This window comes from Engraulis encrasicolus, chromosome 5 (assembly GCF_034702125.1).
Source record: "Engraulis encrasicolus isolate BLACKSEA-1 chromosome 5, IST_EnEncr_1.0, whole genome shotgun sequence".
NCBI lineage: Eukaryota > Metazoa > Chordata > Actinopteri > Clupeiformes > Engraulidae > Engraulis > Engraulis encrasicolus.
The window spans coordinates 19,646,600-19,671,834 of record NC_085861.1 but is presented as its reverse complement, the minus strand read 5'-3'; the positions used below and the strand labels follow the sequence as shown (position 1 = coordinate 19,671,834).

At 42.8% G+C, this 25,235-nt stretch overlaps 2 protein-coding genes across 2 annotated transcripts in view; one reads left to right on the top strand and one right to left on the bottom strand.

The window, feature by feature from the left end:
* Window positions 1-16,448, top strand: part of LOC134449105 (sodium- and chloride-dependent transporter XTRP3-like) — a 41,799-nt gene extending 25,351 nt beyond the window's left edge. The window contains exons 6-12 of the mRNA XM_063198903.1: window positions 3,130-3,240; window positions 4,887-5,128; window positions 9,733-9,895; window positions 13,275-13,479; window positions 14,021-14,180; window positions 14,930-15,095; window positions 15,950-16,448. Coding sequence (XP_063054973.1) covers window positions 3,130-3,240; window positions 4,887-5,128; window positions 9,733-9,895; window positions 13,275-13,479; window positions 14,021-14,180; window positions 14,930-15,095; window positions 15,950-16,126 — 1,224 coding nt within the window. The 3' untranslated portion in view covers window positions 16,127-16,448. The remainder of the gene's footprint in view (window positions 1-3,129; window positions 3,241-4,886; window positions 5,129-9,732; window positions 9,896-13,274; window positions 13,480-14,020; window positions 14,181-14,929; window positions 15,096-15,949) is intronic.
* Window positions 16,449-20,007: 3,559 nt separating this feature from the next.
* Window positions 20,008-24,827, bottom strand: LOC134448369 (small nuclear ribonucleoprotein Sm D1-like). The gene is made up of 4 exons (XM_063198048.1): window positions 24,685-24,827; window positions 24,402-24,478; window positions 23,487-23,681; window positions 20,008-20,337 (listed from the first exon to the last, which is right to left on the bottom strand). The coding sequence occupies exons 1-4, from the start codon at window positions 24,696-24,698 to the stop codon at window positions 20,258-20,260; spliced, it is 366 nt and encodes a 121-aa protein (XP_063054118.1). The 5' UTR covers window positions 24,699-24,827; the 3' UTR covers window positions 20,008-20,257.
* Window positions 24,828-25,235: the final 408 nt, after the last annotated feature.

Genomic DNA, 25,235 nt, shown 5'->3' with positions numbered 1-25,235 from the left:
ACAGAGTTTGGTGTACAGTAGTAGTATGTAAAACCATAACGTCTGTGCCTGATAACAGCGGTATCACACTGGAATACATTTTACCAATGCAGTGTGATGTAAGAACAAGCCTACACAGACCAAAGAACTGCCAAGTCCAGTAGTCATGGAGCAGAAGGTTGAACAGACCACAGGGCACGGCAAACACACACACACACACACACACACACACATAGTGCTGAGGATGTGTAGAGAGATAGAGCGATAGAGAGAGAGGAGAAAGAGAGATAGAGCCTTCTCCTCTTTTCTTATGTAAGTGTCAAGATTTGGCCTCGGTGTAAATGTAAAGATGAACTTGTGTGGGAATCTTTGGGTTCAAAGGTGACACTTGTGTGGGAATATAGGAGTTCAAAGGTCACAAGGGGGCTGTTTACTGATCTGAAGGAAGCCACGGTGATAAAAGAGGCCTCTAGAAGACTCCTGGATACCAGTAATTTTCCTCAAGGAAGGACAAACAAGTGCAGTAGAAGAGAAGTGACCCAGACCCAACTAGGTCAGGGGACATATTTCCCAACACTCAGGCTGCTGTGCTGCCCATTTGTGTGTGTGTGTGTGAGAGAGAGAGAGAGAGAGAGAGAGAGTGTGTGTGTGTGTGTGTGTGTGTGTGTGTGTGTGTGTGTGTGTGTGTGTGTGTGTGTGTGTGTGTGTGTGTGTGTGTGTGTGTGTGTGTGTGTGTGTGTGCATCTGTGTGTACCTACTACATATGTATGTGTGTGTATGTGTGTATCAGGGCTATACATTAACTTTTTCCATTACCAGCCAAAATGGCTTGTAGATGCTTCTCTTACTTGACAAACACACACTTATTAATGGGTCAAAGTGGCTAGTAAGGTTTTTTTTTCTAAACAGCATTTGGCCAGTTGGTTGTTGTTAATTTAGAGCAACTAGTGTGTATGTGTATGTGTATGTGATATTAGCTCTCAGACTGTTCAGAAGATTTGTTTCCTAATTAATGTTGACTTGTAATCGACCCTTAATGTATAATCCAATTAAGTCCTGTGAATGTGCATAAATATCTATCATCAGGGAATTAGCGCATGTTGACGCTAGAAGGTGTGTACTTATATGACAGTTGAATATTTCTCAATCCTCAATCAACTGTTTCTTTCCCCTAGTATCTTCTTTTTTTGTGATGATCAACATTTTTTATTGAGGAAAATGATAGACAGAAATGTAAGGTCTAACACATATAAACTAGAAAGACACTCAGAGAGTGCAGACCTCCACTAAGGAAGCTGTTTAATGAACATTTGACTATGTTTTATTTTAAGTCTTTCTGCCTTCTTTTTGTGGAGTTGCCAAAATTGGAACCGGAATGTCAAAATTTGCCCTGTCCTGCAATTCAATTTGCGGTAACATCTAGATTTGTAGGCTAGGAAAGGTTAAGCATCTTCTGAATAATCCTGGCTCATACAATAACAAACAATTCCAAAAAAGATGTAGTAATGCACGATGACAAATTGAAATACAGACACTGGCAACATTTTAGACAATTCTTCCACTACAAGGTCCCATGAAGAAATGGTGCGGGGGTTGGCTTAATTTATTCTTCCTGTGGAGCATTCCAGCAGTGGAATAGTCTTAAAGTCTGACAGCCAGGGTCTGAGGGTTAAACCAGTGTTTTTGAATGGTTTTCTTGGCAGCTGTCAAGCCATCACACAGGGTTCGTCTTTGTGTGACAGGTTTAGGTCTAAGAAGTAATCGTCATTCAGTAAACGTGTTTTGGGGCATTTAAAAATAATTGAATGATTCTTAAACCCCTAGTATCCTCTTGAAAATCTACACAGTCATTCAAGACTTTGTGAATTGTATGAGCGCATCAGATTTTGCAAGTGGGGTTTTAGGGAGCCTTCTTCATTTGCCTCGTAATGATTCGTTAAAACATGCTGGTTTTGGTGGTACTGGAATGTGTAGCACCCAGGGCTGTAGTCATGTCCACGTTTGTAGAGTCCAAGACCAGGACTAGTCAAGTCCAAAAAGGTTCGAGTCCAAGACAAGACCAAGTCCAAAAGGATGTCAAGTCAAGTCAGATTCACATTTCGGTCAGAGTAAAGCAATGAAAATATTGAATGATAAGGTTAATGCTTTAAAGTCTATATGCCATGCATGTGAAGGTAAACATGTATGTTATTGGAGTAAAGCTCCAATTTAGAATGAATGATGGACAATATTCATTCTACAACAGAATTTAGACAGACAGACTTGGGCGAGACCAAAACCGATATTTGGCTAGACCAGTGTCCTACGAGTCCAAGTACTAGCGAGTCCAAGTCCATAGAAATACAGACTTGACCTGGACTCAAGTCCATAGAGTCTGGACTCACATACCACTGTGCAGCCCTGGTAGCACCTGCTGCCTTCAAGTTTTGGCAAAGGACGCGTTCAACTACTTGGAAAAACGAAAGTCTTTGGGTGCGCGATAAAATGTATAAACTTAAGGAAGAAAAATCTGCACTCACAAAGTGCGTCTCATTATTTATTTATATTACCACCATGTCCAAAAAGCAAACGCGTTTCGGCTATCAAGCCTTCATCAGTGCGTGGTACGAGCACCTGCTGCCTCCAACCTGAGATTTGGACCATCATAGTCCCTCCTGTTTTGCTTGACCTGCTTGAATTTACTCTGTGTTGCAGATGACATTTTTCTTAGATATTATACAATACAATATTTGCACAATTTGCATTTGCATAATAATTTGGAACACAAGTGTAGAGAGGTGACCCAGTTTGTTGATCAGGGGTATGTTACCCAACACTCTATCTGTGTGTGTGTGTGTGTGTGTGTGTGTGTGTGTGTGTGTGTGTGTGTGTGTGTGTGTGTGTGTGTGTGTGTGTGTGTGTGTGTGTGTGTGTGTGTGTGTGTGTGTGTGTGTGTGTGTGCGGGCATGTGCGTATGTGTACCTGTTTGTGTGTGGTGTACCTTAACTCAATTTGCGGCCGCTATAGGGGCGTCCAGATTTCTAGGCTAGGTGTACCTGTGTGTCATCATCACCTAGTGACCATTGAACCTTGACCTCTCTGTGACCTTTGTGAAACAGGGCAGTGTTGCTTGACCTTTGCCCTCTGACCTCTGACCTTTGCCCTCTACAGGTGGTGTACTTCACGGCCACCTTCCCCTACGTGGTGCTCTTCATCTACCTCATCCGAGGAGTCACCCTGCACGGGGCGCTCAACGGAGTCAAATACATGTTCACACCAAAGGTACAGTAAGAAAGAAGTGTGTGTGTGTGTGTGTGTGTGTGTGTGTGTGTGTGTGTGTGTGTGTGTGTGTGTGTGTGTGTGTGTGTGTGTGTGTGTGTGTGTGTGTGTGTGTGTGTGTGTGTGTGTGTGTGTGTGTGTGTGTGTGTGTGTGTGTGTGTATGTGTGTGTGTTAATCACCTTGCACACCTAAGGAAACAGTAAGAGTGGTGTGTGTGTGTGTGTGTCTGTCTGTCTGTCTGTCTGTCAGTACTGTCAAATACATGTTCACAGCTAAGATAACAGGGTTGTTTTTGTCAAGCGTGTCTCCCGTTTGCCACATTTCGACACTTGCGTGATAAAGGCCTGATATGACTGACCACAATCGGCCATTGAGAGGCCCCCTAAGAAAACATTTGCCCTGGACCTCACCGTAGTAGTAAAAGACCTTGCACTCACCGTAAAAGTAATTGCAGCAAAAAAAAACAAGAGAATGCTTTGTGTGTGTGTGTGCGTGCGTGCGTGCGTGCATGTGTGCGTGCTTGTGTGTGTGTGTGTGTGTGTGCGTGTGTGTGTGTGTGTGTGTGTATATAATGTTACGGTGCATACACACCGCAAGTGCGGGCGTCCACTTCACATGTCCGGTATCAGTCCGAAGCGGTTAGAATACATGAAAGCAGAGCATGCCTTGCACACAGGACCGGCCCGACCGGACATATCCGCGATGCTCCTTGAATATAGAACTCGAGTCTACTTTCCTGCGCGGACGTCCGCGTTCTATGAGCAGCTTCCATTGAAAATGAATGGCTGCTGACCGCTGATAGAACGTGGACGCTGACTGTGCAGTGTGAAAGGTAGCCCGCGAACCTCTCGGACTCGCAATGCTCCCGGACACGTTAAGCGAACGCGCATATCATGGGCAGTCATGGGTGAGCGGTTAGGGCGTCAGACTTGCATCCCAGAGGTTGCCGGTTCGACTCCCGACCCGCCAGGTTGGTGGGGGGAGTAATCAACCAGTGCTCTCCCCCATCCTCCTCCATGACTGAGGTACCCTGAGCATGGTACCGTCCCACCGCACTGCTCCCCATGGGGCGCCACTGAGGGCTGCCCCCTTGCACGGGTGAGGCATAAATGCAATTTCGTTGTGTGCAGTGTGCAGTGTTCACTTGTGCGCTGTGGAGTGCTGTGTCACAATGACAATGGGAGTTGGACTTTCCCAATGGGCTTTCACTTTCTTTCACTTTTCACATATCTTGGTGTGTATGTACCGTTACAGATATTGCAGGGTATTGGTTATAGTCCCTGGAGAAGTGTTGGGATAGGTGCCTTGCTAAAGGGCACTTCAGTCAAGGAAGAAGGAGGCGATTGGTGGGTGGGGATTGATCCCGCAACGCTCTGATCTACAGTCCAACTCCTCTATCATTACACCACGGCTGCCCCCCAGTATACTATACATTGACTTACATGTACATTATATTTTTTCTTTCTTTCTCTTTTTCTTTCTTTCTTTCTTTATTTATTTTGCTCTTTATTTCTTTCTTTCTTTCCTTCTCTCTCTCTTTCTTTCTCTCTTTCTTTCTTTCTTTCTTTTTTTCTCTCTTTCTCTCTTCCTCCATTTCTTTTTCTATTCTTTTCTATTCTTCCGTCTTTTCCACCCCTCCCTCCCCCAGCTGGAGCAGCTGGCCAACCCTCAGACGTGGATCAACGCGGCCACGCAGATCTTCTTCTCCCTGGGCCTGGGCTTCGGCTCGCTCATCGCCTTCGCCAGCTACAACCACCACCACAACAACTTCGAGCGGCAGGCCATCGTGGTCTCGCTCATCAACAGCGGCACCTCCATCTTCGCCAGCATCGTCACCTTCTCCATCTACGGCTTCAAGGCCACGTTCAACTACGAGAGCTGCCTGCAGAGGTAACACACGCACGCACGAAGGCATTCACGCACGCACACACGCATACACACACACACACACAGCATTGTCACCTTCTCCATCTACGGCTTCAAGGCCACGTTCAACTACGAGAGCTGCCTGCAGAGGTAACACACGCACGCATGCACACACGCACACATGCGCACGCACACACACACACACACACACACACACACACACACACACACACACACACACACACACACACACACACACACACACACACAGCATCGTCACCTTCTCCATCTACGGCTTCAAGGCCACGTTCAACTACGAGAGCTGCCTGCAGAGGTAACACACGCACGCACGCATGCACACACGCACACATGCGCACACACACACACACACACACACACACACACACGCACACACACACACACACACACACACACACATGCGCACACACACACACACACACACAGACACACACACACACACACAGCATTGTCACCTTCTCCATCTACGGCTTCAAGGTCACGTTCAACTAGGAGAGCTGCCTGTAGAGGTAACACACACACACGCACAAAGGCATTCACGCATAGAAAAGTGGTAATGACAACAAGCTCCAAAAAGATGCCCAGTAGTTACCCACAACTAAACTCTTTAGGCTAACCTGACCTAAATGAATGAAACACTTCCTGTGCAGTTTAAAAAGTAGGTCGTTCAATGGAATTTCCCCAAAAGACTTGTACTGATAGCCTACATGTTGGGCCAGAGAAATGCTGTCAGATAAGAAGGCTTATCTTAGCGAATCTCATGCCCATGTCCAATTGCCAGATTGCCACAGTGGGAAATTTTGAAATTTAAGTAAAAGTGAAATATTTATGCGTGTAAGAGTTGGGGGAGGGGGCAGAGGAGCTGCATGAGATATCACATCTTAATTACACCTTACCTGTTTCAATGGAAATATTACTAACAAACGCGTAAAAAACATCACAAGTATTAGAGAGAGAGAGAGAGAGAGAGAGAGAGAGAGAGAGAGAGAGAGAGAGAGAGAGAGAGAGAGAGAGATGCACTGTGTATAAAGTATTGGGTGTATGTATACATAATAACTAGTGTGCATGCTGTATACAGTACAGGCCAAAAGTGTGGACTCACCTGCTCATTTAATTCATTCTCTTTATTTTTGTGGCTATTTACAGAACTTAGTACATTTTCAGAGAGGGCATCAAAACTGTGAATTAACACATGTATAATTTTTCGCGTAACAAAAAAATGAAAATATATATTTAAAAAAAAAACAATTATTAAAAAAAATATCAAAAAAATGCCAAACAGTGACATCTACACAGCAAAACTGAGGGCCCCATATGTTTCAACATGCTGATTTTTCTGTCTATTTTCAAGTAAAAATACCCAGTCAGTCGAGTCAATTTTAATTGATACAAGCAATACAACAGAGATTTTCTTGATCTGATAATGGGTCACTTGGGCAGCATAGCTGGTTATCTATGTGAAACAGTGACACAAAAAGTAAAAGTAAAAGTGAAAAACCCTGGCACAGATTCCCTCCAACACAGGTTTGACCTCTCCAAGTAACTGGCTATGACTCAATATCAGATCAAGAAAATTTCTGTAAAATGCTTGTATTGGCAAGTGTTTTAAACTAGGTTTTAGGTCTAAATTCTAGTGAGTTATTGGAGGACTTTAATGTTCAATTAGGATTGACATGATGACTGACTGGGCATTTTTATTTGAAAATAGACAAAAAATAAGCTTATTGAAATGTGTGGGGCCATCAGTTGTGCCGTGTTGACGTCAGGTGGATAGACAGCTGACATTGCTGTTGGACAACAGCTAGAATTATATTTTTAGTGAGCACATAATTCTACATGTGTTCATGCACAGTTTTGATGCCCTGCATGAAAATACACAATCCATGAAAATAAAGAGAATGCATAAATGAGAAGGTGAGTCCACACTTTTGGCCAGTACTGTATGTCACGAGACAAGACAGTACTTCTACCTGATGTAAAATGATTTAACTGTAGACCCTTTAAAAAATAAAATCTTTACCAGTATTTCGCAATTGAGCTTGTTTTACATTGTGAGTTCCATATAATGGGCTGTGGGTGATGTTGTTCATAGTGAGAGGAGGGACTCTTGGCTAATGATTTAAAGATGGTAGATACCCATATGGCTTACTGTAAATGCCACACCTAAAACCAACCACTACTCCACTAGACAACGGGATGTTTTTTATTAGTCCCTGTCGCTAAGTTCAACAGGCATACATACTCTTATCTTGATGTCACTCCTGCCCATTTAACACGGGACTTTGGAGACATAGTAACTGTATTTGTATAGCACAAATCATACAAGACATGCAGCTCTTAACAGTTAGATTAACAACAATGTTAAAAACAAAAATAATGAAATGAAGTAAGAGATAAAAATAAATAAGAAATAAAAAAATAATGAATAAAATAAAGCTGAAATTAATGTAATATGGTTGATTAAAAATGAAAACAAGTAAAGGCAGAAACTGAAGGGAGAAAATATTAAAATGGCATAAAAATACAATAATCAGAAAGTTTAGACCAAAAAACATGTGGCACACAGCTACAGGGATCGGGCACGCAGATGTGGCCCCTGGTGGCAACAGGTGTGAGGAAAAACTCCCTTTTCACTTGATTTAAGATTTTTTTTAGGGGAAAAACTTAGTATAGACTGAGGGAAAAAACATTTAGTTTGGAAGAAACCTCAGGCAGAGACCAACAAGCTTTTCCTTAAATCCACTCAAGCCAATCATTGGAAGCACTCGATTTTGACCGTAATTACACTAGTGGTATGATATTAGCCTACATAGTTGTTGCAACCATGTAATATCATACTACTAGCATTGTAATTACATCTGTAAAAGTACTTCTTGTTCTCCTTTATACAACTCTGCATGTAGCAACCTTGGCCCGACTGACCTGGTTGCCTATGTTGAGGTTGCACAGAGATGTTGTTATGTCATATACTGTTTAAAAAATAGGGAATATCAAAAATTTTCGTTCATCGCCATTTCACGCATCATCATTGTGTGTATCCGAGAGTGGCAACGCTTTTGCACAACTCTGTAGTTGGGCAGGTGTGTAGGATATTGTCCCAGTGGGGTTGTCATTCAAGTGTAAAGAAATCCTGCACACTGCCCATTCCACCAGCAACAGCCCAACTACAGAGGTGTGCAAAAGCGTCTTCTTGAAATGAGTCAGACATAGCAGACATAGCATGACAAGGCATGTCATGTTTTCCACGAAACCCTCACTTGCAGCATGGGAGGATATTGACATTGGGCTTGGTGGCACGCACGATGTTCCTCAGAAGCCTCATTTCCATTTTGATGCCTGCAGTTCCTGCTTATCCAGAAGTCTTGCCACAAGGATGGGCAAGCTTGTGTTCATGCGTAAAAGGGGCTCATATCAGTGGGAAAAAAACCAACTGTCAGAGCAGCCCTATACAATACAGCAGACGTGTGGACTCGAGTCCAGTGACTTCGACTCGAGTCAGACTCGAGTCAGCGGTGTGAAGACTTGCGACTTGAAATTTCAAGATCAGAAAGGACTTGCGACTCGACTCGACTTGCACGCCTTTGACTTTACATTACATTACATTATATTTCACTTAGCTGATGATTTCTTTTTTGTTCAAAGCGACTTAAAACTATTATTTTTCAGGGTATTGGTTACAGTCCCTGGAGCAATGTGGGGTTAGGTGCCTTGCTCAAGGGCACTTCAGTCATGGATGGAGGTGTAGGGAGAGGTCAGGGGGGATTCAAACCAGCAACCCCTAGATTGAAAGACCAACTCTCTTACCACTAGACCACGACTGGCACGGCCACCTTTGACTTGGGACTCGACTTGGACTTGACAGTTGTAACTTGCAATGACTTGCCGTGACTTGCCATACTTGGTCTAGTATTTGACAGTGTAAGTGATGTGCTGGCCTTCATTGACTTAAAGTGACACTGTCTGGCGGGAAGCTGGTCTCATAAGACTCAATGTTAACTGCTAGCTTGGAGGTAAAATTTGCACTGCTATACTCAGAGAACGATTGGAAGTACAGGAGAAAGGTTAGACTCAATCATTTCACTCAAGGAGAGGTGTAAATTAAGCTTATTTCCAAAAATGGGACAGTATCACTTTAAATAACAATAAGCACACTCTCAACCTGAAGGATGGACAAAAAAAGGTTCAGTTTTTTTTTAAGCCTACTGTATATTGAAACAATAAGAGGAAATGGCCACACAAGTATGATATATAAAGTATGGGACTGATTCAAATGAATACCAATGAATACAAGTGCAGAGATTCCCCCAGCACTTTATTTGTTAAGACAGCCACCTTGACCAGACACCACCTTGATCACCTTGACAGAGTCCTCTAAAAATATAATTATTTTGTGTTGGGTTGTCCTTTCTAAAGTTGCTTTACCAAAAATGCACACTTTCATTTATCATATTTCATATGGAATTGCGCAATAGCCTTCCCAATGTCTCTGAAAACAAGAAAACACCAGAGACTATATTCTGGAGATCTTTTTTTCCCTAAAACTGTAATAATCCAATAATCCGATGGTATGCCATATCTCTCTTGTTCAGAGTCAGGCTTCTGCTTCTCAACACTTTTGACATGGCGGAGGAGTCCATCAATATGGACAACATACAGTACTGGGTGACGGAGCTGAACCGCACACACCCAGACCAGTTCGCCCTCCTGGAGCCCAAGCTGGAAACCTGTGACCTGGAGGCCGAACTAGACACGGTAATATCTCTCTCTCTCTCTCTCTCTCTCTCTCTCTCTCTCCCTCTCTCTCTCTCTCTCTCTCTCTGTATTTCAGAAGTTTGTTTTAGAAGTGCATAATACGTTTGTACATCTTCAGTTTTTACATAATATGCACCACACACACGCTTGTGTGTGTTTGTGACCGTTCCTATTTTTAGAGGAAATGATAAGGCCTACGCTTTATAACTGAAGATGCCATGACGGTTCTTGTCCCATGAAGAGTTATATTTGTACCGCTCTTTGATCAAGGGATGGATCTTTTCTGCTGATTAAGATAACAAAGTGTCTTCCTGGTCATATACTGAAACACAATAAACAGCAACAGCGGCCAGTGTGATTAACCCTTTCACACAGAGCCTGCACAGTAAAAAATGCAGTATTACTTCAACACTTAGAGTTGATTTAGCATTTACTAGAGTGAATTTGGTCCCAGATTACTCTCTAAGAGTTGAATTAACGCTGCACTTTTTATTGAGTGTAACGCTCGTTATTACCCAAATGGTAATGATGACCATTTCCTAATCTGTTAATGAGGACTCTCTGTAATGTCATCACACTAATTGTTATGATGCAGTTGATCTTTTCCGAGAAACTTTGAGTCGGATCACCCAAAGGGCTACTTACAAATAGGTGTCGGACACGTGATAATAAGGGAATGTTAACCTGGGATTGAACTGCACAGTATCTTCCATAACCAGATCAATGGAAGAATCTCTTCAATTGATAAGGAAATAATGCATCATCGCCATATAGTAGTCATATAAAGTCATATACTGTATAGTCATACACTGTATATCGAAACACCTAGGCATAGATTAACTATTTTATACTTTATGGAGATGATGACTATCAACATTTTCACCTTGGACTGTCAGTGTGGAGGTGCTATGTGAGTGAAGAGAAGACAGCGCTAGTCTGACACCTCTGTTAATGTTTAAATGCTTGTGTAGCGCAGTTTCTACAAGCTCACAATGAATGCACACGAGTAAAGGCTTAGTCATTATATTGATGCACATGGAGACAATGAATGGGAGAAGGAAAACAAAAGATGTGTCAAAGTCCTGTTATTGTGTAATTCTCAAAAGATTCACCAACAGACTTTCCCCATTATGTCATAGTATCACGCCAGGTTATTTTTTTATAAGGATTACGGCGGTTAAATGGATTTCCAGCCTAGAGCTGTGACATTTTCAACAGGGTTGGCATTGCACACGTAAGCAACACGATCACGCTAAGTGTACAAGTGAGTTATTATGAATCAGTGAATGTTTCTTCCCTCTTGCTTGACAGTGACATTGCTCATGCACCTTCACAAGTGTAACAGGGTTGACATCGTCTTTAAAGAGATGCATACTGTACTAATTTACTACTAACGTTATGCATTTACTACCAGAAATGTTGTAAGTGGAAGTAAATTACTAACTAGTAAGTAGACTTGAAAGAGATACATTATTCATGCTCACTGTCTTATATGTTTCAGAATGTATTTTGGAACAAGGTTGACAGTGTGTCTAAATTGTAACAGGGTACTCTGACTATATCTTCAGACTTCATTAAGGGTCTATAACTGTGACTTGTAAGATTGTCCAGACTGGTGCATGTCACTCACTGGCCTGTCTGTGTTGTCAAATTAAAATATTAACCCTCACACTCTTTTTGTTGTTGTTGGTTAGATCCAGCCATGAAATAATAAAAAAACAACAACAAAAAGGATTTTAAGTGTGCAGACTTTTCACTCCAAAAACTACAGTCAGCCTTTGTACTGCACCTTTTCCTGGGATGTGCACGATTTTCTCCTTCAACAAAATGAATACAGTACACCATCTACAATGAATTGGTGGCTCTGCCCGTGACTCAAATGGCTCAGTCTCAGGCTGGAGACCAGGGTGACCCTGGAGACTCAATTCCGACCTTGACCTTGTCATGGTCAAAATAAATGCCATGCACCATACCGCTATACCAGAGAGAGTAGAGAGAGAGAGGTTCCATTGGTCCATTGTTTCCGGGTTCTATTATTGCAAGGGGGGGGGGGGGATCCCCCTTCAGGCAGACCTAGGCAGACCTAAGGACTGTTCTATTCAATGTGGGAGCATTATGATACGCCCCTTTAGGCAGACCGGAACCTGGTCACGTTAGGTGCCCATAGAAACCTATTATGTTGGCATATCTCTATACTTAAAGAATCTCTGGCTATACTGTAAAACGAATTAATGGCTCCGGACGTGGCTCAAATGGCTAGGGCACTGGCTGTTAATCTGGAGACCCGGGCTCGATTCCGGCCTGAGGTCGATTCCTGGTCATCCTTCCTGACACTCTCTCTCCCATTGCTTAGTTTATGGATTTGGTCTTGGAATTGGCAGGTTGTGGGTTTGAATCCCATTCCATCTATGTAATGGCAGAAGTTACCTGTATCTATGACTTATGCTAGGCCCAGCCACTATGGACCTTACGCATCTAAGAATCCTGGTCCTAACCTACGTTGACCTTATGACTCTACAATCTCTATCTATCTCTTCTTCCTCTGTCTTCCTGCTATTTCTGCCTCTCCTCTATACCTCTCCTTTTAAATCCATCTCTAACAATTATGTTTTTTTCCCATTTGTTAAGCACTTTGAGTTACATACCTTGTATGATACAGTGCTATACAAATACAATTATTATTATTATAAGTGTCCTAACCTAGCCACCTCGCTCCAGGGACTGTAACCAATACGTTGGTATTAATCATATTGCTACATTATTACATTACATTACACTTTGCTAGCGTCATCATAGTTATTGTTTAAGTACAGGACATTGGTTACAGTCCCTGGAGCAGTGTGGGGTTATAAGCTCTAGGCCAGGGGTGGGGAACCTTTTTCATTCGAGGGGCCACTTCAAATTCATCAGAGGGCCGTAAAAGTCCTCCAAGGGCCGTTCTATGAACACAAACCAGGATTTCCCCCTGCACTTTAGGCCTAAATTGAAGGCAGTCACCTTTAAAACAGACCCACCTTCTATAGGTCCCCTGAATATAGCTTAATTGTATTGTGAATGTACTTTCTAAGATCTCATTACAAAATATGTCATATTTCATGCGAAGCTGCATAACATTAAAATTACATCGAGGACCGAATAAAACAGCCCTTGCCTTGAGACAAAGGTTCCCCACCCCTGCTCTAGGCCATGTCTGTTTCTAATGCAATGTAGTGTGTTGTCTCTGTGCTGTGCAGGCGGTGGAGGGGACGGGTCTGGCCTTCATCAGGAACATTAAGAACATGCCACATGTCTCAGCAGTGGCTATTTACTCTATTTGTAGGCCTTTTACTCTGTTACTTTATGGAGTTCTAATGCAATGTGTTGTCTCTATGCTGTGCAGGCGGTGGAGGGGACGGGACTGGCCTTCATCGTGTACAGCGAGGCCATTAAGAACATGCCAGCATCGCAGCTGTGGTCGGTGCTGTACTTCTCCATGCTGTTGCTGCTGGGGATGGGCAGCATGCTGGGTAACGTCACCGCCATCATCACGCCGCTACGGGACTTCAAGGTGCTCGCGCGCAACTTCAGCAACGAGACGCTAAATGGTGAGTGAGTGAGCTTGGGCTGGCGATAGAGTTTGTATGCGCAATGAGATATTGTGAAATGAAAAGCTGATTGCAGACATGTACAGGAAGATCATGTGGAATCAAAAACTAGTGACGTAGCCCCATTATGCTATGTCATTGAATAGTTAAGTACCATAGTACTACACTGCTCTGACATAACATAGGGGCTGACTTGGTCATTGCCATTCTGGAAACAGCAAATTTTCCACTGTGTGTTTGCATGTTTAACAGAGGCCAACTAGCAGAGTGTGGCGTGGAACATTAGTAAACCTCCCTCCTGAAGCCTTATATAGTATCAGTAGCACTGGGCTATTGGTTTGGCCCTTTAACTCAGCCTCCCATGCCTGAACTGATGCGTTGACAAGGAGGTGGTGGATCCGGCCCTGAGTGGTGCAGGAAACCTCAGTTACACATGTACAGGAAGATAATGTGGAATCAAAAGTGACTAGTCACTTGACTAGTGACTAGTGACTTGAAGGCCTTTTCTTACTTTTTTTGTTTGTTTTTTGCCGTCCCGCAGGCCTGGTGTGTGTGTTCTGCCTGCTTCTGGGTCTGGGCTTCACCACGCGCTCGGGCAACTACTGGTTCACCATGTTCAACGAGTACGGAGCCACCTTCTCCCTCCTCTTCATCGTCCTCATCGAGGTCATCACCGTCAGCTACATCTACGGACTCAAGAGGTGGGCAGGTGTTCTGCTGTGCTTCTATGTATGCTTCTTTAGGCAGCCGTGGTGTAATGGTTAAGGACATGGGCTTTGGATCAAAGGGTTGTGGGTTTGAATCCCACCCTTCCACTCCCTACCTCAAGTGCCCTTGAGCAAGGCTTCTAACCCCACACTGCTCCAGGGACTTTAACAAATAGCTACTGTTTAAGTCGCTGTGGATTAAAAATGTCAACTTAGTGTAATGTAATTTCAAAGTGAATATAAAAACAGACGTGGAGAGTTGGGGGTTTTAATAGAGGTGAAAAAAAACAGCAGACGTGGAGAGGTGGGCGTGTGTGATAATTGTCTTTTGTCTTTGTCTGGTTTGAATTTGGTAAGGAAAAATCTGATAACTTAAACACATCTTCTCTGTACTGTTAGCCTGGTGAACCAGCGCCACCCGCTGAATGGCAAAATGTTTTGTCTACGGGTGGGTCTGGCCTCGCATAATGATTCAATGAAGCCAGAATGCCATGAATCTGGCAAACCAATTACAACGCAAAGATGTGTTTTGAATCAATGCGGGCAGGGTTTTGAGGGAAGGTTGTTCTCATCAACAATCTTCGGATGTATTATGCATCGAGGCCAGACTAAATTAGACATCCACATTTAGTCTGGTTTATCAGGCTACTGTACTGTATGAAAATAATTAATTAAAAAACACTTCATTGAATGTAAATTGTGTATTTAAATGTCTTCTGTTGTGCTTGTATTGCTCCGGTCAGGTTTGAGAAGGATATTGAGGACATGCTGGGCCACAAGCCCAACTGGTACTGGAAGATCATGTGGGCCTTCGTCAGCCCGCTGCTCCTCGTCAGCCTCTTCATCTTCTACATCGTCAACTACATACGTGGCGGAACGCCCACCTACCAGGCCTGGGACGAAGAGCTGGTGAGACATTATTTTACACTACATTATATTACACTACACAACATTACCTAATGTAGCCTGTCCACATACCAGGCCTGGGACCAAGAGCTGGTGAGACATTATTTTACACTACATTACACTACATTATATTACACTACACAACATTACCTAATGTAGCCTGCCCACATACCAGACCTGGGACCAAGAGCTGGTGAGACATTATTTTACACTACATTATATTACACTACACAACATTACCTAATGTAGCCTGCTCACGTACCAGGCCTTGGAGCAGGAGCTGGTGAGACATTTTTTTTTAACCCTACATTACACTATACTACACTAAATTACATAATGTAGCCTGACCACGTACCAGGCCTTGGCCCCGGACATTTTATTACACCACGATGGGCCTGTCGATGGGCCTACACTCAACTACATCATAACAGAATTACTATGACATTCAGACTCAGGGAGTCTTAGGTCGCATCAGGAAGATAGCCAATTACCATTTTGGTTATAACAGAGGCTCTGTGCTAAGAGCTTAAAGGGGCAATGTAGGATGACGTAGTTTGCGCAGTGGCCGTGGCATGCCTGTCTCAAAATCTACACAGTTTTGAAAAAATGCTGTTTAAATAAGCTCGCTCATCATGGAATGCCAGCAGTTGATACAAATCTGAATACGGTATGTAAAGTGTATGAGAAGTGTCTCCCATGACGGACGAGCGGACCACTCTCACAAAAGTAACATTTTGGGTTTTCTGACAGCGGACCGTGAAAGTGGCCGCGATAGTCATCGTTCACTTACTATTGACTCAAATAAACATCGGCTGACTTGGGACAGTGATTAATTCAACTTTGAATTCCCCTTGCAGGGAAGGTCGGTGGTGACAGAGTACCCGTGGTATGGACAGGCCTTCATCGCCCTGCTGTTGGCGTCGTCTGTGTGCTGTGTGCCCGCTTATGCTCTCTACGCCTACTGCACCAAGAAGCAGAAGGTGAAGAGTGTGCCCCCCCACGAGCACACCATCAGCGCCATCTCGGGGGTGTAGAGGGAGGCATGGACTATATACCCCATAGGATGGATGACCACCCCAAACGCACAACCCAGAAATGGACACACGCACCCTCACACTCACACACATACTGTGTACACTCACACGGGACAAAGACTCGACGCCACCAACTGATATGAGTCTCTGGGTTGCGCAGAAGCGCACGAGACTACCATCGATTTCAGACTATTGTTCTACACACACACACACTCATGCACATGTGCGTGCAGGCGCACGCACACACACATACACTTCATGCTGTTATGTGACTGACAAGAGATTAGCTCGTCACATATCACTATCGCATTGCCAAAATCTGTCATGCCACATGAGTGTTTGCAAAGCAGTGTGTTGGTACTGGTCCCGACATCAGCACTGATCACTGGGATGTATACTACTTATCATACACTGTACACGTATATACGCACACGTGCCAAAAGAATCAAAGAGGAATGCTTTGACATCCTTGTGCAAGGGCTTTGGATGTAAATACCTTCAGATGAGACTTTGTAGATTCTTAATGGTTCAGAGTAGAATAGAATAGAATAGAATAGAATAGAATAGAATAGAATAGAGTGAGGGGGCCTTACAGATGACCTTTTCCGCTTGTGTACACCAAGCGCTACCTACGCGACCCAGGTAGCTGAGGCGGTTGAAGAAGTTTCGCCATGAATTTGCTTTATTTGCTCTGGACGCAGCATTGACATGTTTGATTTAACTAATCACATAACAGCTATGGCTTGACAGCCTGGGATGTTCGGAGATATGAATGTTCCAATTGGTTGTCGCCCAACCGCGTCATAGCTCATTACCATAAGATTAGCTTGACTTAAATCGTTAAAATTCGCTCTGGTCGCTCAGTTCGCTTCGCTCCTGGCAAATTCGCTCTGGTAGCTTCATTCGCCTTCCCTCCATAGAGAAATAATGACTTCCGCAGCTCAGGTAGCGTAGGTCGCGCTTGGGGTACACAAGGCATTATACAGTACATTCCCTAATGGAGATAATTTATCCATGGGAAATTCTTGCCATGAACAACAGAGATACAGATATCTATTGTGAACTTCTCATGCTCTTGCTTTCTGTGGCACTGCAATAGACCACAACACAAATGAACAACTGATTCTGTACTGACATGTGCCAAATCCAATAGGAATACTGTGAACATACGGACACATGTTTTGAATGTGAACAGCAGGGGCCTATACTACAAAGCTGGTTCAGGATAAGTTAAGGTTAAGTTAAGAGGTAAATCATCTAATAGAAGAGCCTGGAGTCCTCATTTTCTTAAGAAAAACTCTTATTATTAGATGTTAAGAGGTAATTCATCTAATAATAAGAGTTTTTCTTAAGAAAATGAGGACTATTAGATGAATTACCTCTTAACTTAACCTTAACTTATCCTGAACCAACTTTGTAGTATAGGCCTCAGATCTGCAAATTGTCAAACTTCAGTGTTGTTGTTGATAAAAAATGTAAAGTATTTTGTAAATAGATTTTTACATCTTCAAGTTGTGGACTGTAGTTTGCGAAATCATGTAATAGGTGAAAGAGATTTGTATAGTTTTATAAATATATATATATATATATATATATATAGGTTTTCCATATCTGAATGACCATGAACAAATACAGTATAAGCCAAGAGAGACTTTGGAATATGGGGCTATGTGTTTTGTGTGGTGTAGATATTGACACCACACATTGCTGATGTGCTTCTACTGGGTCTTTGCACTGAAATAATGGAAGTCCAAAGAAAATGAAGCCCACAAACCGTGCCAATAATCAAGATGGCCATACAGTATATAAAAAAGGAAGTACTTCTTATTATAAGTGCTTCTTACTTCTTTTAAGTACTTCCTATACTTGTAAGGATAACATGACTACAGAGATGCTATCCCCAAACATATTCCTTCATCTGAATAAGAATGAATACCCCTCTCATTGAGCAATGGCCCTTTAATTAATTGGTTATTAACACGTTTTAATGATTTCTCTTTTAAGAGCCAGTCATAAGGCTGCAATACCTATCACACAGGAAGCACTTTTAAATCTCCACCTATGGATCTATCTGCACGGATGAGTGTTGTTACTCATCCATACCAGAGACATGGCCAAGTTGTTTTTTTCCCCCTTTTCTGTTGATTTCCTTGTGCTTTTGTAAGCCCTCCGATTACACATTCCCTGAGAAATTATCCTAAGGAGTGAATGCATGTCTCTCTTAAGGGGGATACTGTTCCTTTAGTTGACCATTCTAAAACAGTATATTTTGTGTTCGGATTCTTAAAGCTTCCCTGTTGGGGCCTTTCAAACTATGTATCCTGGAAATCCGTCTGAGGGCAAAGGTGTTAATACTACTAAACTCTGTTAAGGGCTGGATATTTTGGAAAAAAAATGTAAGTACAATGTTACTGTAGACTATTGTATTGACGTTTGTGGATCAAACAGTTAACATAAGATGGACTACTTGTGCCCGCTTTGTACAACCAAAGTACCAAATTGGTAAAGACGTTTTGAAAAGGATTCTGTCAGCAGCCTTGTTTTAAAAGAGCTGCATTTTAAGGCAATCTCCTAGTGTGTCTGAGTAGATATGTATTTTTAATAACTGGTGTAAAATTAAAGGCTTTCAGTAGTTATATCTGGTGTTCTTGTTATTTATCTTTGTGCATAATGTATTGTACTGGTGCTATACTTGCAGCATACAGTTTACATTTTATTTTCAATGATGATGCTGTAGGCTACACATTGGTAATTGGGGTAGGAGTAGATGTCTGTGAAGTCTGTGTAAATCAATGTCATACATATATATATATATATATATAACTAAAAATGCAGAGAGAGTGCAGACCTCCGCCAAGGAAGCGGTTTGATTTTTATTCTAAGTCTTTCTCCTTTCTTTTTGTGGAGTTAGAAACTCCAAATTTCAATATCAAAATTCAGCCCGTCACAGAATTGAGTAGGGGCGATTTCTAGGCTAGCAATGATAAAGCTTTTAAAAAATCTTGGTTCCGGTTCGTTATCCGGACCACCACCAAAATGTAATCACTTCCAACTAGGGATGGCGAAAATTGAAAAAACTCTTAACCGGCTACTGAGACTCATTAACCGGTGGTTAACCGGTAATCTTAAATTTTAAAACGTCTGCGTGCCTGATATGCACAGCACTGATTTTTTTCATTTTTATTTTTCACATAAGCTTTTTTTTTGCTGCGCAGACAGGACCTGCCATGTCCAGCCATTGTTGCCAGATGGAAAATGCTGAATTATCATACTAAAATCTAAAAATTATCGTTTTGTGGGAGGAAATTATTATTATAATTATTAATATTATTACATCTGGTTAACCGATAGCAGAACATTTTAACCGGTTAAAGTTGAACCAGTCGATTACCGGTTAACCGGTTACTGGTTAACATCCCTACTTCCAACAACTCTACAAAGTTTCATCCAAATCTGTTCATGAGGTTTTTCAGTTTTTCAGACAGACACACAAACCAACGCAACCGGAAACATAACCTCCTTGGCGGAGGTAATAATCATTTTCACTTTCACACACAATTCCAGTCTTGTTCTGGTGCTGTATGGGTTCAAATCTCAAAAGTAAAGGGGTCAAAGGCGAAATCTGCATTTCACACTGAAGAAGGGTGTAAGCCCGAAACGTCTGTGATGTGAGGTGATTAAAAACGAAAAAAGAAATCTGATGAGTGCTTCTTTATTCACTTACTTTTGAGATTTGAATTCATTCATTGACGAAGTTAAGCACCCAGTGTAAAGTATAAGAAGACAAGGTGTTGAGCGCGCTTCCTGATCCTTGCTGTATGGGTTCACTCATAGCTACCGTTTAGAAATGTATGTTCATGCCAAAGTTACAAGGAGAAGGGTTTAATGAAAAGTAATGAAAATTTTATTTCCAAGACAATCAACAAATCAACACAAATACAAGGAATGACTCAACAGCTGCTCTGGCTTTTGAACTGCTCAACGTGATGTCTAAAGTTTAAAAAAAAAGAAAAAGAAAAAAGGTTGCAGAACTGTTGCCACCAAAAACATCTCCACTGCCAAAAACAAACTTTTGAAAAGTAAAACCTTTCACAATCAAAAGTGTTCAACATGATGGCTTCAGCTTCAGCTTCAGCGCCTGGATCCTCCTCTTCCTCTGCCTCGCCCACGGCCTCTTCCTCTCCCACGCCCACGCCCACGAGCTGCCACAGCTAAAGGACAAAAACACAACGGAGAGTGAGGAGCGTGTCTGTGTGTGTGTGTGTGTGTGTGTGTGTGTGTGTGTGTGTGTGTGTGTGTGTGTGTGTGTGTGTGTGTGTGTGTGTGTGTCTGTGTGTCTGTGTGTGTGTGTGTGTGTGTGTGTGTGTGTGTGTGTGTGTGTGTGTGTGTGTGTAAATGGAAAGGCAGAGGAAGAATAGAGATGTGATATGGATGTGTGAACATCCCTTTACCCAAATCAGACCAAGAATCAGCAAAAACACTGCAGGTCTGTGATTCACTGACGTTCTTAGAAGGAGATATCAGGATGGTGCTACCACAGGTACTGTCACTATCGTGCGAAATTGGTTAATTAATTTTTGATTCACATGGACTAAAAGTTTTTTTCAAATACATTTATATATATATATATAAACAATAATTTCATCCACACAAGAGTGTCATTAGCTGTGGTTGCACCACCTGTCTTTGTGCCCTCAACGTCCTTGACCGAATAAGAAAGCTTGGCAAGTAAAAGAAAAAAAAATCCTTCAAGTCTGCAGACATTTCTCTAATTAATCTCACAACTTTTGTTTAGCACCTGTCAGTCATACATTTAGAGTAATCCATCTAAAATTTAGATTAGATTCTAAATGAATATTTGGGCCACCAAGTTAAAGTGTGGTTTCCACACAACCCCACCAAGCCTACAAGTACGGCCCCTACCCTATCCTTTACCAGTGAGACCCGTATCTGTGCTCTAGATACGGAGGTGGCGTGACTTGTTGTACGAGAATAAACATGGTCACGAGGAAGCAGGGTCTTCAATGATGCAGCTGCAGCAACACCACGCGCCTCCCAGGCACCACTGGGGCCCCCTGGGCCTGGACTCATGCTGCTGCCAGCTGTTAGCCAGCCTAATGGTTAGTTAGGATGTAGGACACTGGGGTTAGAAAGGTTGCCGGTTCGAATCCCGCACCGGTGGTACAAATGTGAGCACTCTTCACTAGCCACATCTGAAGTGACTGAAGTGCTATTGGGCAAGGAACCCATGCCCTCTCTAGGGACTGTCTGTAAGTAATCACCTGTACCTAAATAACTGTGAATGGCTTTGGATACAAGTGTCAACCAAACGTTATGTCCATCTGTCCGTGTCTGCTGGGAGATCCGACAGTGAAATCTGTGACTCATTGGCACCTCTGCAGGCTGACAGGACCGACTTCTCCCTGAACTCCCCCTAAACGTGAGTAAACAACTACAAAGAAGTGGGACAAGTTTTGCAGACGAGCTGTGGGTCAAGTGTCTGACTACAGACAGCTCTGTATGGGGTTACTGCAGGTCATTTCAGCCCTGTGAAAAAGAATGTTCCGGGAATTCTAGAGTAGTAGGCCAGTTCAGACAGAACCACAGAGTCAAGGCTGTTCTACATTAACTCTGCGTGACACTGGACTTGACGCAAGTGACCATTTATACCCTAGTGGTTGGCCTGATTCCTGTGACGTGCTTGTAAGACAGAACTACGTCTGGCAGTCCTTTACAGAAGTTAGGCCAACAGGTGTCTTGTCTATCGAATGCCAAAGCTGCATGACACTGACATGATTCAGGGCACACATCGGAACGCATCTGTGTGCAGTAGGCATTACAGTTTTTCTCGATTGGTTTAGATAATTTCTTGAATCTGAGATGACATTCCTATAACCATTGGGTCATTGGCCAAACATTCTTACACGTCTGCAGCACAACAGTTCAGATAACTAGCAAAATGTCATATACCTCCCAAAACAGCTCGTTCTTGCATCAGAACTAAACCTTCTCCCACATAAATAGTCAGTACCATAAAAATGGCATAGATCGTTCTGAATTGCTTTGGCTCATTTGCATTCATGTAGTCCTTCTGTCAAAATAAACTGGATGGTTCAGCATACAGTATATCACGAAAGTGAATACACCCCTCACAGTTTTTGCAGATTTTGAGTATATCTTTTCATAGGAAAGCATTACAGAAATTTCACTTTTACACAATGATTAGTGACCTTTTAACAACTTATTTAACCGCTTAAATTTCTTGTTCACTCAGAAAAAAACAAAATACAGCCATTAATGTTTGAACATGTACTCACAAAAGTGAGTACACCCCAGATTAAAATCCGGTAGAGAAGGGGCTGTGTTGGCTCGAATCAACGAAATGAGAGGGAGGTCATCAGTGTTCGTTTCAACCTTTCTTTGCATTGAACTTTTACATTTTGAGTCTGCATCTGGCTTAAATAGATTGGTGTGAGATTTTAATGCAATCCTATGGAGAATATCATGATCTGCTTCAGTAGTCACAGTGCATGTTGACATGCATGTTTCTTTTAGGTGTATTTCAGATTGCCAATGTTGACAGCATTCATGCATCCCCAAACCATGTCAGTCCCACTACCATGCTTGGCTATTGAGAGGATACACTTTTTTTTGTAAAACTCACTTGTTTACCACACATGCTTGACACCATCTAAAGCAAATTTGTTTATCTTGGTCTCAAGAGAGATGAACAGACCAAGGATATGGATCACTGGAACCATGTCGTGTGATCTGAAGAGACCAAGATAAACAAATATACTTTAGATGGTGTCAAGCATGTGTGGTGGTAAACAAGTGAGTTTTACAAAAAAAAGTGTATCCTATCAAAAGGATGTCTGATGTCTGAGTCATTTATTTCTGATATTTCCTATGATAAGAACAATTGTGATTGCGCTGTCAATCGCATGGTGACAAAGTTACCAATCACCATCACCTTCTGCTAGTTCCACGACGGTCACCACACCAGCACTAATCAGCGTTTATACACAGGACATGCATGCATTCCATGCATACCTGTTTGCCCCCCTCACTATGTGTGTGTGTGTGTGTGTGTGCAGGGGCGCAACTACAGTATATGCAAAGTATGCCTTGCAGGGGGGCGCCAAAGAGAGGGCGTTGGAGGGCGCCAAATAATTATTAAGTATCTTTTTTGGGAGGGGGGCACCAAAATAGTTCTTGCATACCCCCCCAGAAAAGAGTAGTTGCGCCCCTGTGTGTGTGTGTGCGTGTGTGTGTGCGTGCGTGCGTGCGTGCGTGTGTGTGCGCGCGCGCGCGCATGCGTGCGAGAGAGAGAGAGAGAGAGAGAGAGAGAGAGACGTACCAGCAGCTTCTCTCTTCTTGGCCTTGATCTTGGGCTCGATGTCAACGAGGAGCGTGTCGAGAGGCAGGCTATCAGGCAGGATGAAGTAGCGGATGTTGTTGCCACGGATACTGAGGCTCTCCAGCTGCACCGCCTCTCTGTTCTTCAGACTCATCTTCACCGCCTTCAGGTGAGTGTTCATGGACACATCAACGCCTGCCAAACAAAGGAATACAACACGCATAAAAGCTTGACTGTTTTGTTGAATAACGAAAACTGTGCATAACGAAAAGTGAGATTAATTCTGTGACAACATTATTGTTATCATGCCTATTATTGCTACGGATCCCACTGCCCGCCATATTTCACCAGCCATGAGCACTCAGCCCAGTGTACATAGCATACACCTGGTTATGCGGTTATGTAAGCGGATGGAGACTCCCAACTGAGATCGCTCCCGGACGTGCGGTCCCAGGTGTTTCTATCACTCCCGGACGTGCGGTCCCACCCGATTATATTTCACGTATTATCATATACTGCCACATACAAGCAATTTAGGGTTAGGGTTAGGGTTAGGTTTAGGGTTAGGGTTAGGTTTAGGGTTAAGGTTAGGGTTAGAAACAAAAAACTAACATCAACAAGATAACTGGCTCCGTCATATGGCGGTGGTACCGATAGTCTGGCTAGTGGGAGCGAGATGAAATGGGAGCGTCCTGAGTTGGGAGCGTCAATCTGGGAATCTGCGGTTATGCAACAGATCGTTAAGAACACTGATGTAGAAGGTGCCGATCTGCGGATATACTGTGCATTCAAGTTCTGTAATGTCACTTGTTAATTAATGGTGCTATCTATGTCGCAACTCATGAGTTAAAACTACATAAAAATGTTACGATAGGCTGCTCTACGAATATAAACCGGAATGCCCAGAACGCTTACCTGTGATGGTGCCGTGCACTTGGGTGCCATTCTTCAACTCAACGGTCACAGTTTCGTGACTCATTTTCATTAGAAATCTGAAGGTAATGCAAGAGACAGCGATACATGTTACAGTTTGACAAGTCTTCTCATTGCGTCTCTATGATCTTGATAATAAAAGACAAATGCAGGGGCTAAAAGGGAAGCTCCAATGGCGATGGGCCTTTACTCGTACTTGTTCCAAGAATTGGTTACTGCTAGAAAATAATTATAGAAAAAATAATAGGAATTAGGTCAACTTTACCGAACAAGTTTCATATTGGCAGCAGATTACGAAAATCCTCCACCGAATTAGTAAAAAATTACACTAGAACACAGTGGAAACTGTGCACCAGCATTCACCAACACATCTGATTCAAACGAATCGACGGAACACGCTCTTACCCACCGGAAGCGACACATGTGACAAACACATCCATAAGAGCGCCATCTATTGATCAGTGCCGACTGGAGGACCAAAGCTAGAACCTATGATCTCTTGCAGATTGACACCTTCCTGGACCCCGCATACAGTAGGCCTAGATGCAGCCTACTGTAGACTTCATCTTCATGATCTACATAAAAAAATATATGGTTGTGTAGCTGCTGTTCCATTGAAAACAATTATTGTTACAATATGGGCAGGCTATTGTTTAGTCAGTCACCACTGGCTTTGGAAGTGCAGCCAACTATTTGGACCACCTTATACCAACATTGGGACACGTAACAAAGTACTCCAATGTGAGAGTATTTGGACTCAAGAAACATACCATGCACACTTGACTTCAGGCACATTCTTTTCTCATTATAGTTAAG

Excerpts from the sequence above, each read along its gene's own strand:
- LOC134448369 (XM_063198048.1), bottom strand. Across the intron at positions 23,682-24,401 it reads AGTGCACGGCACCATCACAG|GCGTTGATGTGTCCATGAAC; the intron begins GTAAGCGTTCTG and ends TTTGTTTGGCAG. Across the intron at positions 20,338-23,486 it reads CAAGAAGAGAGAAGCTGCTG|CTGTGGCAGCTCGTGGGCGT; the intron begins GTACGTCTCTCT and ends TTTGTCCTTTAG.